General features: G+C 39.7%; 1 protein-coding gene across 3 annotated transcripts in view; it reads right to left on the bottom strand.

Moving 5' to 3' along the window:
• Positions 1-707: 707 nt before the first annotated feature.
• itga7 (integrin, alpha 7) overlaps positions 708-17,447 on the bottom strand; it is a 40,668-nt gene continuing 23,928 nt past the window's right edge. For 2 of the 3 annotated variants that reach the window (XM_037773634.1, XM_037773644.1), the window contains exons 6-25: positions 15,857-16,064; positions 14,537-14,733; positions 14,146-14,234; positions 13,885-14,012; positions 12,758-12,853; positions 12,516-12,577; positions 12,077-12,246; positions 11,663-11,812; positions 10,404-10,519; positions 9,678-9,864; positions 9,486-9,560; positions 9,220-9,299; positions 9,022-9,099; positions 8,095-8,197; positions 7,141-7,356; positions 6,204-6,320; positions 5,951-6,064; positions 4,829-4,927; positions 3,777-3,902; positions 708-1,792 (exon numbers count right to left, since the gene is read on the bottom strand). In XM_037773634.1, coding sequence (XP_037629562.1) covers positions 1,637-1,792; positions 3,777-3,902; positions 4,829-4,927; positions 5,951-6,064; positions 6,204-6,320; positions 7,141-7,356; positions 8,095-8,197; positions 9,022-9,099; positions 9,220-9,299; positions 9,486-9,560; positions 9,678-9,864; positions 10,404-10,519; positions 11,663-11,812; positions 12,077-12,246; positions 12,516-12,577; positions 12,758-12,853; positions 13,885-14,012; positions 14,146-14,234; positions 14,537-14,733; positions 15,857-16,064 — 2,567 coding nt within the window. In that variant the 3' untranslated portion in view covers positions 708-1,636. Of the gene's footprint in view, positions 1,793-3,165; positions 3,338-3,776; positions 3,903-4,828; positions 4,928-5,950; positions 6,065-6,203; positions 6,321-7,140; positions 7,357-8,094; positions 8,198-9,021; positions 9,100-9,219; positions 9,300-9,485; positions 9,561-9,677; positions 9,865-10,403; positions 10,520-11,662; positions 11,813-12,076; positions 12,247-12,515; positions 12,578-12,757; positions 12,854-13,884; positions 14,013-14,145; positions 14,235-14,536; positions 14,734-15,856; positions 16,065-17,447 lie in introns of all 3 variants that reach the window. The other variant, XR_005207379.1, reaches the window with a different exon arrangement.

The raw sequence follows: 17,447 nt of genomic DNA, 5'->3' as shown, positions 1-17,447 counted from the left end.
AAACGTCAGTACTGAAATGAATCTTACTCTGGCTGGTGTGACTGGAGTACAGTACCAGGAACAGTGAGACAAGCAGGTTAATATAATCCAAGTAAAGCGTTTTAAAACTATTTATACAAAGGTCAAGATGTCTCCTGGTGAAGTATCTTTACTCAATAAAAAAATAGAAATAAAGTAGGTGGTGGTGAAAACCTCACAATTATGATGTATTGAATTCAGACATACGTAGTATTATAAGTTTTAATTTGAGACCATGTTTCACACATTATCCTTTTTAGGGCTGCAACTAATGATTATTTTCATTGTTGATTAACCTGTTGACTATTTTCTTGATTAATTTATTAGTTGTTTGGTCTATAAATGTCAGAAAATTGTGAAATATGTCGATCAAAGCCCTAGATGACGTCCTCAAATGTCTTGTTTGTCAACAACTCAAAGATATTCAGTTTACTGTCATAGAGGAGTAAAGAAACCAGAAAATATTCACATTTAAGAAGCTGGAATCTGAGAATTTTGGCTTTTTTTTTTCTTAAAAAATTACTCAAATCGGTTAATCGATTATCAAAATAGTTGGCGATTAATTTAAATATTTGACAACTAATCAATTAATTTAAATATTTGACAACTAATCGATTAATCGTTGTAGCTGTAATCCTTTTATACACTGGCTCAGGAATTTAAATGCTTACACTGCAAATGTGCAGACCATATTTTAAATATTGCCTCGCTTTTCTTATATATTTGGTTTCATGCAACTACAGTGTTATGGCTGTCATAGGTTATATTGTGTTTTTTTTGTTCTTATTCAAGTTCACTCAGGCAATAAACTATAGATGTACCCTAAAGTACATCTGACTGACATGTTAACAAAAAGTGAAAAAGATATTGACACAAAAAGGCGTTTCTCTTCCTTGAATAAGGACATACAAAAACCATCAGGGGAACTTATTGCCAGAGCCGTAGACAAGCCCAGACGACAACACATTCAGTGTTCTGCAACATATTACTGAACTGATATCTAACTGTACATACTGACATTTCCCAATGTTTACCAGTACTAACTAAAAGGAAATCACAAAACATCATTTATATATAAAAAAAATGCATTTTTTTTCATTGCCCACATCAGTCGTCAGTCTTACAGTAGTTAAGGCAAAAAGTAGTCTTTGTCACAGGGCAGTGGCTTCTTCATCAACAATGTCCAGTGTATCTGTATGCATCTAAGATTATACTGTATGTTTGTGCATTCATGCATGTCTTCGAGTTGTGATTTTCTGTCCTCCCTTGTCCATCATCAGCGCTCCTCCTGCAGGCTGTAAAGCATAGTGAGCAACTAGACTGGTTCTAATATTGTTCCTGGCCTTCAGTATTAACCGTAACACACTGATATAGATGCACAGTAGAAATAGACTATGCAAGGCCGGTCTTCAGCGGAATACAGCATGGAGAAGAGTATAGATCCAGTCACAGTGTAACAGGCCACCAATATGAAAGTACTGACACAGTACAGAGTGCACACGATGTCGTGATCTCAGTCTATGTGCACTTCTTTTAGTCCGTTACTTCCAATGCAGACAGAATGAGTGCCACACGTGGTGATTTGAATGAATTCAGTCAGTCAGTGCTTCAAAGCGGGTTACGAGGTCCCGTCGCTCCAGTGCGTGGCCCATTCCTTTTTATGGATGGCTCCTGACTTCTCAGTCTGGAACTGTGGCCGGTCCTCGCGAGGAATCTTCACTGCGTGGTACTGAGGCAGTTTGTCTTTGTAGGTGGCCCGTTGGAAGAAGCCACACTGTCGGCACAGGAGAGAGGAGAACAGGAAGGGAGTGCAGATAGAGGAAGACAGGAAAAAAATAATAATTAACTGGTGTCATATACTGTATATAAGAACGCCACAGCAAATCACGTGCATTTGATTGCCCTTTCATTGGTTTCACTTTCCAATAGAGTGGTGCAGGAATGAGTCCTAAAACCCAGAAATGAGTTAGCATTTCAGCACTTCTGGTTCTCTCGTCTTGAAGTCAATGGGGTTTGAACGGGTTTTTTAGTTAAATAAGGTCTGTGGTTAACACAAGCTGAAGAGATTTTAACATTTTGTTCTACAAATGAAATACATCAGTAAATATCTGACTCATGAACTTTAAAGCTTACACGTGTCTTAAAAAAGGCAGTTTCTAACAAGTGGCTAAATGAGACCTTAAACGTCATCACGGCGACTCGTCCGCCTTTACAGCCTCGTTGTGTATTCTCGCGCTCATGCGACCATGGTGTAGTTCGTTTATAGTCTAACGTTAGCTTTTTACTTCTGGTGATTGCATTTATGCTTCAAAAATCATAAAAGTGGTGTTCATTTGTGGAGATTATTTTGTGCAACAAAACTTGTGAGTATCAAATGTTTGTTTGCCACAGAGCTTATTTTCTGCAATAATCCAAAACTCAATGGAAAAATCTCATTGTTTTTTTTGTCAAGGGAACCGGGGCGATGCTATTAACTTCCTGGTTGGCCTACAAAAACACATCATCCCTGCACCACTTTATATCATGCCTTGTAAGAGATGCATAAAATCTAATTTATTCCATTAAAGTAGTCTTTACTAGTTCATCTCTGACAGAAGAGAAGGAAAATGATCTGACGACCTTGTGCAGTCAAAGTGACAATTTAATAAAAAGCACATCCACATGCTCCACATCTCAAATTCAGCATCAGTCTCAAGTGTCCTCGATTAACACGCCAACACGCTGCCAAAGTGCCATTAAGAAACACATTCATGTGAACAAAAACACCTGTTGATATTAATGACAAGTTAATTCTGGCACCTGAAAAAAAGCCAGTTGATCATGAGATGCAGGTATTAATAGATGAAAATGAACAGTCTCCATAGACGGGTGCCAGAATGAACAAGTGTAGATGATTAAACTGTGAAGTCTACACAGCAAGAGGCACAACACACAGCACAGCAGGCATCTGAAAAGCTCTGATGGAGAGTTGGCTGGATGGTGTTCAATGAGCACAGATTAAACGTTAATCCCCTCCCAAAGCTATAATATCACATCTGTGTGTTTTTGTTATTAATTGTGCCAAAATATGGTAATATTTCACAGTGTAATGAACAACAGCAGCCACACCAGAGTGCATCGAGGAACAAAGCGATTGAGTATTTTTACCGCTTGGAGGGGGAGGTGGAGGGGAGAGCAGGCCAGAGTGAAATAATAGTTTTTTATATTATAGTTCTTCTGATGCCTGCTTCTCCGCCTCCGAGGGTTGGACCCCCAAATGGGCGCGGTAGTACTCCGTGTCATAGTGCGGGCGCTGCTCACTGCGTTTGAAGAACCCACACTGGGCGACAGATCACCAAAGGGAAAGTAAAATAGGAGAAAATAAGATGGGAAATGAAAGAGAAGAGGGGGTTTAAGGATAGAGAGTCCCCAGATGGAAGTGAGAGGAGACAAAACAAAAGGGAGGACACACAGAGGACACACAAAAGAGGAAAGGAAGAGATGAGAGTGAGCTGGAAGGAATAAAATGATTACAGGACAGAACAAAGTGGATAGAAATCATTGGACTACCATGGAAAGTGATGAGAAAATGCCAGAGTAATGGCCAGTGGGGTGACAGGGATGAAGTCAATTAAACTATAAAGACCTCTCACAGGCTGAATCTGAATCTAATAGAGCGAATCTTTATACATTTTGGGACTTTGAAACATAGAACAAGAAGGCCTATAGAGAGTACAAGTGTTATGCAGTGACAGTCAGTTATCCTGTGTGTGTGTTACCTTCCACAGTATGCAGACCAGCAGAGTCAGCAGCAGGATGCCTGCCAGGACGGCTATGAGGATGATCCACCAGGGGATCAGGTACTGGTCAACGAGACCAGGCTCAGGATAGATCATCACTGGTACCTGGAGAGGAAGGGAGAATGCAATGGAAATGCAAAATTACAAGAACAAATATCACTGCTGAATTAATCAGTGAGTCAGTCACACATGCCTGTAATGATAATAGGTGTATTTAAAAAGAGTACAAGTAAAAGGTGCTGCCAATTTATATGAAAAAAAACAATTAAACACAATTAATCGTATGATTGTCCATAGTTAATTGTGATTCATTGCAAATTAATCACACATTTGTATCTGTTCAAAATGTACATTAAAGGGAACAACAAGTATTTAATACTCTTATCAACATGGGAGTGGACAAATATGCTGCTTTATGCAAATGTATGTATATATTTATTATTAGAAATCAATTAACACACAAAACAATGACAGATATTGTCCAGAAACCCTCACAGGTACTGCATTTAGCATAAAACAATATGCTCAAATCATAACATGGCAAACTCAAACCCAACAGGCAACAACAGCTGTCAGTGTGTCAGTGTGCTGACTTGACTATGACTTGCCCCAAACTGCATGTGATTATCATAAAGTGGGCATGTCTGTAAAGGGGAGACTCGTGGGTACCCATAGAACCCATTTTCATTCACATATCTTGAGGTCAGAGGTCAAGGGACCCCTTTGAAAATGGCCAAGCCAGTTTTTCCTCGCCAAACTTTAGTGTAAGTTTGAAGCATTATTTAACCTATTTAACCAGGTCTTTACATGGACTCTGAACATTTTAAGAGGTTAATTAAAAATCAAAAGTTGTGTTAATGCGTTAAACAAATTTGTGGCGTTAAAACAAATTTGCGTTAACGCGTTATTATCACATTAACATTGAAAGCCCTAAAAAAAAACATATCAAAGAGACATTTAGTACCCAACACTTAGTGAACAAAATTTAAGTAAAATGTTTGAGGATACGTGTTGTGGTATGTGCTGCGTACCTGTGCAGCAGCATCCTTGAGGACCAGGTGTTTGATGCTGGACTTCACAGTGATGTTGGCTCTGACCAGCAGCTCCAGAGCACTGGCTGCTGGAAACTCCTGACAGACAGAAAAAGGAACATAAACATAAATACATAAACTGTTCATTCAGAAACAGCTCTTAAAGTTCCTGTGAAATGACAGGGCACAACAATAAGGATTTCCCGCATGCCCGGGGTAAGTTAAATGCTACTTCTGGCTAGTAAATGTAGCAATTCACTTGCCCGATTAAAGAATTAAACACATTTATTTTTCCGTAGCTGATGATGGATGTAGTTAAGGAGTGATCCATCCCACTTCCTTCTCATCTCTGTCCAGACACAGCAGTAGCAAGAAAATTGAAAAGTTTTTAAAGTTTATGAGCTGAAAGTGAGCATTTCAATTATCCTAAAAACAGGAGTTTAGTTGGGTGACGTTGGAGGATGTGGGTGAAACTCTGGATTAAATTACATAAATAAATATTAAACGTGACAATTAACTTTGGTCTTTGTTGTTATTTGATAACCGCTAATAAATAAAACAATTTATATAGGGGCAGGTAAAAATTGACTTCGGGTAAGTGAAACAAAACATTAATGTTGAACGCTGAATTAACCTTTGAATGAACCTTTTTAGACACATTGTACAAATATAAATCCCAGTCTTTTTTTCTTCCTATAAAGCATTTTCTATTTTAGCACACACACACTGAACTCGACATATATTAATAAGTAATAGGTTCTGCGCCAACATCTTGATTAATGTGGAAATAAGTCAAACCACAGAAGAAAACTGCCATCTAAAAAAAATGAATTTGATGTTCAAGGAAAAACACCATATATGTTGTATATTTCTTGCTACTCTTGGATCTCCCACTGAATATCAAACGGGCAGCTGCAGGTGATTCAGTGGTCAAAGCTGACAGCTGTGTTCACAGTTTGCTGCCAGCCTTAACATCAAACTTCTTGTGATCGCTTGCTGCAGTTATCATTCATTCACTTGCATTCAATGTGAGCAGCAGCAGCTGTAACAGCTGGAGTGAAGCTGAGAGGTAGAGTACTGTGCACTAAGGTGCTGATGTAATGATTACAGGGTCTTTTGTACCTCTATGAAGCTGCTGTTCCACAGTCTGGCGTGGATCTTGAGGACGGCCTGACCGGAGAAGCTGTGGAGGGGACACTGAAACAGAACACAATGTGCCGACCCCAAGAGACAGTCCTGGAAGAAGAAACGACAGCTGAGCACTTTCAAATGGACTGGAGACAGATGAAAGCAGCTATAAAAAGCAGTGAAAAGCAAAAGTAACAAAGCCTGCATCTCTTCTTTTGTGCAATCTGTGTTTTTCTTTCCCTCTTACCAGTTTGAGAGACTTGCGTCTCTCTGAAGCCGCCACAGCTGGGGTGGTTCGTCCCACGCTGCCTTTTGTCTTCACTTGACCTTCCTCCTCTGGGTGGGAACGCCGCGTTCGCCCAGCCTGATGGAAGTGACACATTCATACAGGTAGAGATAGATCAGTCTCTAAAAATGGTTGAGTTATGCTCCACAAAAAGCATCAGTGTGGTACATGATGTAGCGGTGTAGAAATGTAGAACAAGATGTTGCCGTCAAAGTCTTGACAACCACATGTAACTTTACATGCAGCTACATCCAAAAATGCTCTCCTTTTGAACCACTTTTCTTTTAACTGGATGGAAAATACTTTATATGTAAGGAGGAAAAGGAGTGTTTTTGTCATCTAACAAATACTGTATATTTACAGTATATTTATTATTACATACATACATATACATTTACATATACATATATATATATATATATATATATATATATATATACATTTCCAGCACAAAATCTTTAATTCTCTACAGCCAGACGCACTGTGAATAAGAAAGGAGAACATAGACCTAATGAAGAGGTTTACTATTGCATTGTATGTTTTTTTTCACCTAAAAACTACCTTTGTTAATAGCAAACCCAACTAACATTAAAATTGAGATTGAACTAAAAGTTGTCCAGAATACCCACGTTGTGAATTGTTAATTGCTAAAGTAAAACAATCCCAATTCACAAATGATGGACAGGATGGACCTGAGACTCCTGAGCTAAATGAGATAAGGAAAGGAAGCACTGAAGCTGTGAAAAGAATTTAACCAGCTCTTAACTGCCACTGAGAGATCACTCACTTTAGCAACATTAATCAACCTCATCTTCTGTGGCCTTAATCGTGGATGCAGACTGAGTGCGACGTATTTATTGATTGTGTTAAAATAACATTTCATAGCATGGGTTATTACCCTGAGATTGGCCAGCTGTGGGAGTTCTGCAGATGAGGAGCTGTGCAGCTTCAGAGGATTCAAGGCCCCTGCTTGAGTGCACTTTGTGTCTGGGTGACCTTCAAACGTCAAGCTGGCAGGATACAGGAGCCACTTCCCATTGGCCAACTCGTTAGGCCACATGATGTTGAGGAAGGCCGAGCCGAGCGTCTGCAGAGGTTGGCCGGGATTAGAAACCTGACGGACAAAAGAATATAACACAGATTATATTAAGATGTGCGTCTTCCTTTAGCCATGATGTGTCAGACGCCGCTCACCTGTGTCCACACCAGGGTTATTATAGTAAACTAAAACTAAAATGAAAATAAGTAGTGAAAATGAAAACTATATCCTTTAAGAAAAATTAAACTGAAATGATATTGTCTGGTTAAAAACTAATAAAACTAATGTAAAAATTAACATAAATTCATTTCAATTTCCTTTTTTTACGGTAGTCAACTTTCATGACAATCAACCACAGAAAGTGAACAGACTTGACCTTCCAGGAGATGGTGCTATACTGCAATTGTTTCACATCGGACACTAAAGTAGCAGGAAGATCATACATTATGGCCATTCCTATACAGTTCTCCAGCCATGTATTTTGTATGTATATAGCTACATACTTCTGAGACAATGACATTATAGCAAAAACACACTAAAACTACTGTAAAACTAAAAATAAATATAAAAAAATAAAAATAAACCTTTCTGAAAAACTGAAACTAAACTAAAACTAGTAAACACTCTGAAAACTAACTAAAACTAAAATAAAATGAAATTGAAAAGACAAAAATAAAATAAAATAAAAACTAATGGAAATTGAAAAACTATTATAACCTTGGTCCACACGCCAATCAAAACACACATACAGGGGTCCTGCACACACACACACACACACACACACACATACACATACACACACTGGTTCCTCACCACAAACTCAAAGTCTACGGGGCTGCCGATGTCCTCCAGACTGGTCATGGCACTCTCTCCCCTCACTGACCCACTGAAGAACAGCTGGTGAGGACGAGCGAGCCTACAGTAAAAAAAACAGGATCACATCAGTGGGTCAGACAGCTGCAGACACACTCACACAGCTTCATACAGCAGATATCTGTTTACTGGGCACAGTAGCTGTAAAGTCCAAGACTGCAAGCAAACCTGGGATAATAGCAAGTCTCTAATAACTGCTAGAGAGCAAGATGATTTTTTTTTACTCAAACTCATGCATGTACATTGTTAAATCCAGCAGAGCTTTGTTTTCAATTCTTAAAAAGATCCCAAAATTTCCAACAAATATTTGAGGCACAATTTTGTGGATATGTGTATAAATGATTAGCGCTGCAACAATCAATTGATTACTTGTCAACTATTAAATTAATCGGCAACTATTTTGATAATTGTTTAATCGGTTTGAGTAATTTTTTAAGAAAAAAAAGTCAAAATTATCTGATTCCAGCTTCTGAAATGTGAATATTTTCTGGTTTCTTTACTCCTCTATGACAGTAAACTGAATATATTTGAGTTCTGGACAAAACAAGACATTTGAGGACACAGATCAACATTTTTTCACAATTTTCTGTCATTTTATAGACCAAACAACTAATCAATTAATCGACAAAATAATCTACAGATTTATTGACAATGAAAATAATCGTTGGTTGCAGTCCTAAAAACGATGCTTATTATATCTTGAATATCTTAGTGTAAACATCATATATGAAGAGTTCAATGAAGAGTTGTCAGTCACAACAAGCTAAAGGACACCAAAGAGAAACGTGTATGTTAAGGGTTTAAGTAAGCTAAGCTAAGATAAAGCAGCCTTTCTGTGCCACATGCATTGATGAAGGTTTTACTCACCCACTGACAGACAGAGGGAGCTCTATCACAACTTTAGCAAACGCTGTGACTGGTGCCAGTTCAGGCTGCTCACTGATGCTGGGGACAAAACAAACACAAACAAACACTGTGATCAACTGTCCAATATCTTAAATATTCAAAGCCTGATGTGAGGGCAATAAGATGCTAATCCATCAAGAAGAGATGTAGAGGGCTTACGTTGTCATTAAGAGATCTGCTGTCAACTCAGTGGTCTCAATCGTGATGTTAGACGTGCTCAAGTTGATGGTGAATTTCAGCTGAAAAAGCAACACATAAAGTGATATTTCATTACACTTAATGACACTTAATGCTGAAATTATGATGATTTTGTTTCACACTGTATGAAAGAATTATCAAAAGGTATCAATATATATTTTTATGATGATAAATTGCATCTTTTAATCCTGACAGTCCTCCAAGCTTTAACTGCTTTGTTTCCGTACCTTAGTATCTCGTTTCACAGGGTTTCCCAGGTCACATTCAACTTGGGAGCCATTCTGGTTCGCTTGGCATCTCATCTACAGCGAGTCAGGATAGCAAACAAACACCATCAGCGAAAAATCAAAACATGTTTCTAGTTAATGAATGCACCTCAACGCCAAGGAAAAAAAGCTTTTTCTCATTAGAGCCCATACTTGTGGTGGGACCCTGGAGCCGGCATACGACAGAGTGTTTGGGATGGAGATGAGCAGCTGAGCGGCGTGGGCGTCATCTCCGTCCTCGTCAGGGTGCAGGGGGTCAGAGGGCGTGTTGGTGACGGTGATCTCAAGCACCACCAAGCGCTGGTCTGACAGGGAGAACACCTGAACATCATCCTCATCTCTACATGAAGAGGTCGGGGAATTGAGATGGAAAACAGGTACATAATGATAAGCCATCAGGATTTATTAAGAAAAGTACCACTCTCTAATAAGTCCCTCTTTATTAACGGTTTATAAGTTACAGAATCCCTCTGGCTGGTGTTTATTCTGCTCCAACATGACATGTTTATCTCCCCTTGACTGCTAAAAAGTGAGAAACTAATATTTGTAACTTTTCACAACCTGGCAACCTAAACGTTGTTGTAAAGGCTTACGAATATAAGATATAAGATATAAAAATCATTATTAAATAATGTGAAATCATTAATATATCCATCAATAACAACTTATGAAGGGTACTTTATTATCAGCTGGTATCAAAAGATAAATTTAAGAAACATGACAGTAAACCAGGCATTATATCCTCAAGGTTAACATTCGTACACAAGTTATTACCACCGCATACAAACAATTGTTTGTGTTGTGGCTATAGGTTGCTAGGCAACAGTTTGCATCATCAAGGCCACCATCTCACACTGAGCGGGCTCTGCAGACACTAACTTTGGCAGAGGGGTGAAGAGGTCGGAGTTCAGGGGTCGCGTTCCAAACTGGTAGCCCAGCTTCAGGTTGCTCTGGCAGATTCTGTCGGTGCCGCATCCTTCTCGCAGGAAGTTCACCTTCGGAGGGTAAAGGAGACAGACGTGAAGTTGATTATTAAATCTCGAAGCGCATTCAACATCAAGTTTAGGTTTTAAAAACGAGATTAAATGATGTTATGTAGCATGATTAATGCTGAAATGTGTTCATTATATTAGCAATTAAGTTATATTTAAGCAAAAGTGACAGAAATCCCTGGATCCAGCTTCTTAAATATGAATATTTTCTGATTTACAGATTAATCAATAATAAAAAAATAACTGTTTGGTGCAGCCCAATTGCGTTACACTTTTCTTCATCATTGAGCTTAAAATGCCTATTAAAGGAGCACTCTGTAGGATCTGGTGGCATCTAGCGGTGAGGTTGCAGGAAACTTCTCCCGTGTGCCAAGCGTGTAGGAGAACTACGGTGGCCGACGCGAACATGTGAATGTCTCTCTGTAGAGCCAGTGTTTGGTTTGTCCGTTCTGGGCTACTGTAGAAACATTGCGGACTCCATGAAGAGGACTCTCTCCCTACGTAGATATTAAAGTCCCATTCTAAGGTAACAAAAACACAACGATTCTTATTATCAGGTGATTATACACTAATGAAAACATAGTTATCAACATTATATTCCATTTTTGCCAAGCGATCCCACAAAACACACTGTCCCTTTAAGCAGCAGATATTTGGGGTTCAAGGGAGAAAAACTGCATGGGATGAAAAACCATGGAGCCAGCGGATGTTTGTGGGAGGAGGTAAGAAGGTGATTCAGCTTAAGGCTCCAAAATAAGGATGATGACTCAAAAACATCTCAGTTAATTTATGAAAATCGTAAACTATGAGTAATTAATCCTCACTGCAGCATTTAACTGTGTGAATTATCTTTTAACCACACAAACCAAGCAATCCAGGGTCAATTTCTACAAAAAAATCTCATTCTTCATGTGTATGTTGTTAACAGACTTACATTTTCAGCTCGATATGTTTTATATGTAATATGAATATAGTATATTTTGGCTTTAACGAGCATTGACAAGCTTGAATTACAGCAGAAAAAAAACTGTTGATGGGAAGTGTTTCATAAATCTCCACTTCTTTATAAAGTAATCTGCGGGCAAGTGTGGCCCATAAAAATTAATCCCAGCCATAAAATACTTCTACTTCCTTTTTGTTACAGACCTCGGAGTGCAGCGTATTAGAGGGGGAAACACTCAGGATGGGCGCCAGCTTCTCCAGCCTCTTGGCACCTGAGTGTCTGCGCGGTGGCACAGTCTTGATAGTGTGCGTTATCGCCAAGGAGATGGGACGCAGTTTGTCACGGATGTTCTCCTGCATGAACAGAGAAAGAAAATGTGGTCAAAGAGTTTATTTGTGACGCGAAAGAGTGTGTATCTTGGATTTTTGCAGCATTTCATCTTCTTTGTGTCAAAATATTGAATGAAACGTTAACTGTTTAATGCCCTGGAACTCAAAATGTAGATTGCCAAAACACACATGGTACACTTTTACTATTACTTTGCTACCAGATTAAAATAAAAGACAAAAAAAACAAGACCAAGAACCACCAGTTATTGTCTAATCTAAGGTACTGACATGGAGCTGGAAGGTAGCAGTGGTGCACACAAGGTGACGCTGCCCATGTAGCTCCACTTCTTCTGTCTGAGTGTACTCCGGCTCCAGCGAACTGCGGCCCAGGAAGTTGACGCGGTGCGGGAGGCCCAACTTCCTGCGCTCGGTGTCTGCTTCAAAGTGCACCACTAGGACTTGAAGGGAGTAAAAAAAAAAGGAGGATGATGCATGGAGAGAGATAGAGGGATTGAAAAATGTCAGGACACACACAGAGAGCACTTAAAGAGCCCAGCGGGGGCAGAACTCATACGAAGTCCCCATCTGAGGGGATACAGTGTTACACAGCTGTGATTTAATCCAAATAAAGTCTGATGTTACCCCACAGATAAGGTTACTTTCCACTGTAAATAGACTCCTGTCCCACGTGAGAGGAAATAGTCTTGAAAAGCGAGGTGTGACTTACTAATGTGTGGTGAGTAGTGTTCTGGGTGGGCTGTGAAGGTGAAGCAGACCTTGACCTCCACACTAAAAAAGGCAGACGGTGGAGAGAGAAAATAAATATCTGTTTTTACAACGACAACAGTATTTTAGATTGAGGTGAGAAAAAAAATCATAGAGAAAAGTACATTAACAGCTGGTTTGTCTTTTGTTAATCTGGGTTTAGTTCAGTTATCCTGGATTATTTGTCACATTATCTGTTCTTACCAGACTCCTTCTCTGCCCTTACAGTTGTGCTGCTCCAGATCAATGTATTGAGGGTCGATTAGTATTTCTCTGACCACATGGACGACTGGACGAGACCTTAGGGACACACGAAAACACATAGAGGTGTGTCAGGTACAACCAATTATGACTAAATTAAAATTGAATTTTTTAATCCCAGAATCGATATATTTGCTTAATTTAAGTCTATGTGGAGGTAGAAGGAAGTTATCGCTTTTATTGTTGTAGTCAGAGTAACGTGACATCATATCTGTTTCGTATCCATCAACCAAAACAAAACGCAGCCGGCTGCAGTGAGCCAAAACGATAATGTAGAAAACAACGGAGGGTCTGCGTGGATACGAATTGCGCCCTCACATGTTAAATCCAAAGTGGTAAACACTACACATACAGTAAAGTATGGAAACACTTTGGGTTTCACATTTTACCAGGAAAAGCAGAGCTAGACATCATGGCTAAAGCTGCATGCTAACTCTGTCATAGACAGGAAACGTTATCGTATTGCGGTAACGTGCGGGCAAGCCAGCCATCACTCGCATCTCCGTTGTCAAATCGGCCGACGCTACAACTGTAGAGCACCCATATACTGACATTTATGTTAAATGAATTCAAACGTCCCCGATGGAGCTGACCATGGATGTATAAAGAGAACAGAGCTGATGGCAGAGCTAGCGACGGACTTGGCGAAGATAGCGGAAGTAATCGCGTGTGACTACGTCCGGTTTTCAAAATAAGGTGTTAACAAAGGGAACTGTATAAATACTATACACTAGTATATACAAAATACATACTGTATACCTCCATTGTTAAGACACCCAATATTCATAATGCTGGACCCACAATGATCTCTGTTTCCAGCATGCTGTTATATACATCTAACAATAGCTGCCCAGAGGTCATGAACCATTTCACATTCATATAGCACACAAGATTTATGATGCAAACTGAGAGTATATGTGTGTCATTAATGTCTGCTTAACTTTTGGAATTTGATCCTGAATTTTCCAACAGTAAAAGTTAAACATTGGGCCTTTATGTTTCATGTCAAACACATGTTGTTATCAAATAGACAATCTTATTTGGGTTTTTTTAAATGAATATTTTCTCACCTGAAGAGAACCACTGAGTCATTAAGAGATCCCACAGCAATATCTGGATAGTGGTTATTATCAATATCCAAACCACCTGAGAGGGAGTATCCAAAACGTCTCACATCAAAGTCACGACCATCCAGCACCTGGTGGGATAAGAAACACTGATCAGTCATTATTCATTCAGACGGTCACTCTCTTATTATTCCTTTGGTCTTTTTATTTATTATTCTTTCTTCCATCTGTTGGTTCAGTCCTAAACTGTTGCATGAAACTCACCTGAGCAGGTTTTGTTTCAATTCCAGCATCTGAGCCTCTGTAGATGAAAACTTTGCCGTCTCCATCAAACGGTGCCCCCACAGCAATATCTGCACAGATACGGGTCACAGATTGAAAACTGTTTAAAGTGTGCACACATTCAATTAAATAATTTTTTAGTTTACATTTAAATGGTTTAAAACAGAACCCACAGTATGATTGTGAGTGAAAGTAAAACTTTGTGAATGTTAACTGGATTGAAACCACTGATATCCCCCTCTGTTTCAAACAACAGCAGTAGAAATTGAACAGAATCAGTCCCTTTCCATTGTTATATTATAAGTTAAGTATTATAAGTTATTAAAGTATAAGTTGATGATGAATTGTGTGAAAAAAAGCCCGTTGTTCTCACCTCCGTACCCGTCCTGGTCCAGATCTCCTACGTTGCTGACTGTCATTCCAAACATGGAGTCGTAGGTCCCATTGAGACGGATGGGCCGAGCCTGGTCGTCCCAGTGACCAAAGGGGTTCAGGTACACGTACACAGCCCCACCAATCTCTGCCTTACGGTCAAAGAAATTAGGAGCTCCAACAATCAGATCTGTCCAGCTATACGGACAGAAACAGAGAATTACAAATTAATATAACACTGGATTTAGTTTTTGTGAGACCCTAGAACCTCTGATCCATTTTTTTTTAAAATACACCACATCCCATTTACTTTTATCCTGAGTGGTAGAATACAACTAAGTACATTTATTTATATACTTGTACTTGAGAGTTTGAGGTATTTGTACTTTACTGAAGTATTTTCATTTTCATTGTATTCTACTATCTACTTCTGTTCCTCTACATTTCAAAGGCATACATAATACATACTATTGTGCTTTTCACTCCACAACATTTATTTCACAGCGATGGTTACTAGTTACTTTTCAGATTAAGATTTTATATAAAACATGTGTGTCAATTTATAAAATATGATGCCTTGTCATATGTTAAACTACACAAAATGATATATAAAGCAGCTACAGTAAAGTACTGTAATATGTAAATGTCATAATTCTTCCGTGATATAGAAATAAGTACTTTTAGACATTTAAAGGACCAGTGTGTAGCATTTCGGGGGATCTATTAGCAGAAATGGAATATAATATTCATAACTATGTTTTCATTAGTGTATAATCACCTGAAACTAAGAATCGTTGTGTTTTCGTGAGCTTAGAATGAGCCCTTCATATCTACATATGGAGCGACTCCTCTGCCCCGAGTCTGCCATGTTTCCACAGTAGCCCAGAACGGACAAACCAAACACTGGCTCTAGAGAGAGCTTTTCGCGTTTTTACGTTATCTGAAGGCCACCGTAGTTCTCCGACACGCTTGTGAAACTGCGGTAACGTGAGCCGCAGAGTGCAAAACCGTGGTACCGCCAGCCACCGTCTGACTTCCGTTGCTCCTAAAGTAGTGTTGCTATAGTAAGGATGGCCTCTAAGCCAGGCATTACCACAGTCTTGGAAAGGTATGAGCGGAGGGGTACTCAGTTGGTTGCAATCTGCAACCACACCACTAGATGCCACCAATTCCTACACACTGTACTTTTAATGTACATCTTGTTAGAAATACTTATGTACGAAAGTAAAAATACTGAATACTTCTTCCACCACTGTTCACCCCTGACTATTTACTGTAATGATGATCATCCAGACTGTCTCCTCATCCAGCATTTCCTCACCCGTCCCTGTTCAGATCCGTCGTAGCTACCGAGTACCCAAATGAAGACGCCAGCTCCTCCCCCCAGAAGATGTGCTGTGGCACCAGCCGGTAAACGTTGTCCTTCTTCAGCAGCACCACTGCCCCGGTGTGATTGGCCCGAGGTGCGCCCGCCACGAACGTCAGCTCCCCGAGGCTCATTATCCCCATGGCTGAATCCACGGAAAACCCTGGAAGATGGTAGGGCAGGACGGAGGAAAGGGTCAGGGGTTAGTATTGACTGTAGGGCTCAGAGGCTCATCTCCTCTCTGTGTAGCATGTCCTGCTCATCTTCTTACTAATGAAATGTGCCTTAAGTGACTATTGATTTTATGCCAAACTCATGATGGGTGTAAATGTCCTGTGTGCATGTGTTTGAAGACCGCTGGAGGCCGGCGAATGGTTGCGTGTCCACTGGTAAAAGCAGAAATGGGCTGTTTGTGAGCTAACAGAGGGAGACGTATGGGGCTTCACCTAATGTCTCATGAGATTCATGAAGCTGCTGCTCTCTATCAGTTGCCTCGAGCGAAGGCAGGATGTAAACATAGTGGTTGGACGTTAATCAGATTTATAACCTAAAGCAGCTCCACTTTTGTGTGGGAGTGTATGTCTGTGTGTGTGTGTGTGTGTGTGTGTGTAAAGGAATGTGTGCTTGCATATAAATCAGTAGGAGTGAACAAGTGTAAGGGGGAGGGAGTGTGTGCGTGTTTGCTTCATGACAAGATGTGTGTTCTTATCAAGCTGTGAAAAATAGCACATCGTAGCAAACTTTTCACCTGAACAGAAGCAACCATTTGCTTCACTGGTTATAAAGCATGCAGAGGGGAGGGTGTGAAATAATCTATCAGGCCGTGAGGAGGGGGTTCATCTGTTAGTCCTGAGTAAACATGCAGGAGGAGACAACACAACAGAGACAAACAGTGAGCAGCTCCAGGGTGGCAGGTGAGGAATGCAACAGTCTGCATCGCAAGTCCTGTAAAAACGGAGACAAAGGTGCTACTTTTTCCACACAGGGCGGCTTTTTAACACACAGACTCGCTACAAGGTCGTCTCTGTAAATCTAAATGGGGAATGAAAGCTTAAGGCAGCAAAAGGTTTTTATAGGGTCCCTGCAACAATGGGAATGTATCTGCACTACCCTCATTCAAGTCTTTGCACCATAATTTGCACATTACAGTGACATTCTTTCAGCGCTACTTATTCTATTTGTTCTATTTTATTGCTTATTTAGTTGTAATATAAAATATTTTACCTGTTTATACATTTTCTGTGTGCATAGCACGGAGGAGGCTACAGCTGCATTATATTATGTGCTGTAAAATGACAATAAAGCTGAGCCTTGAACCTAACTGTTTGGTTTCACTTCATTTCATATGATCCAAGAAATTAATTGAATTAGGTAGATGACATTTTTTAAAATGTTTCCATGTCATACACAATTTTCAACACAACTTCAATCCCGTTGTCCATTCTCCTGTGGAAGGTGCATCCTCACTAAATGTGCAAGGATGCATTACCCTGTCTTTACAACTATTCACATGAGTGATGGTATTAACTTTATTATATATTTCATT

This window comes from Sebastes umbrosus, chromosome 1 (genome assembly GCF_015220745.1).
Source record: "Sebastes umbrosus isolate fSebUmb1 chromosome 1, fSebUmb1.pri, whole genome shotgun sequence".
Lineage (NCBI taxonomy): Eukaryota > Metazoa > Chordata > Actinopteri > Perciformes > Sebastidae > Sebastes > Sebastes umbrosus.
The sequence above is the reverse complement of the archived record's forward strand: the minus strand, read 5'-3'. Positions and strand labels throughout refer to the sequence as shown.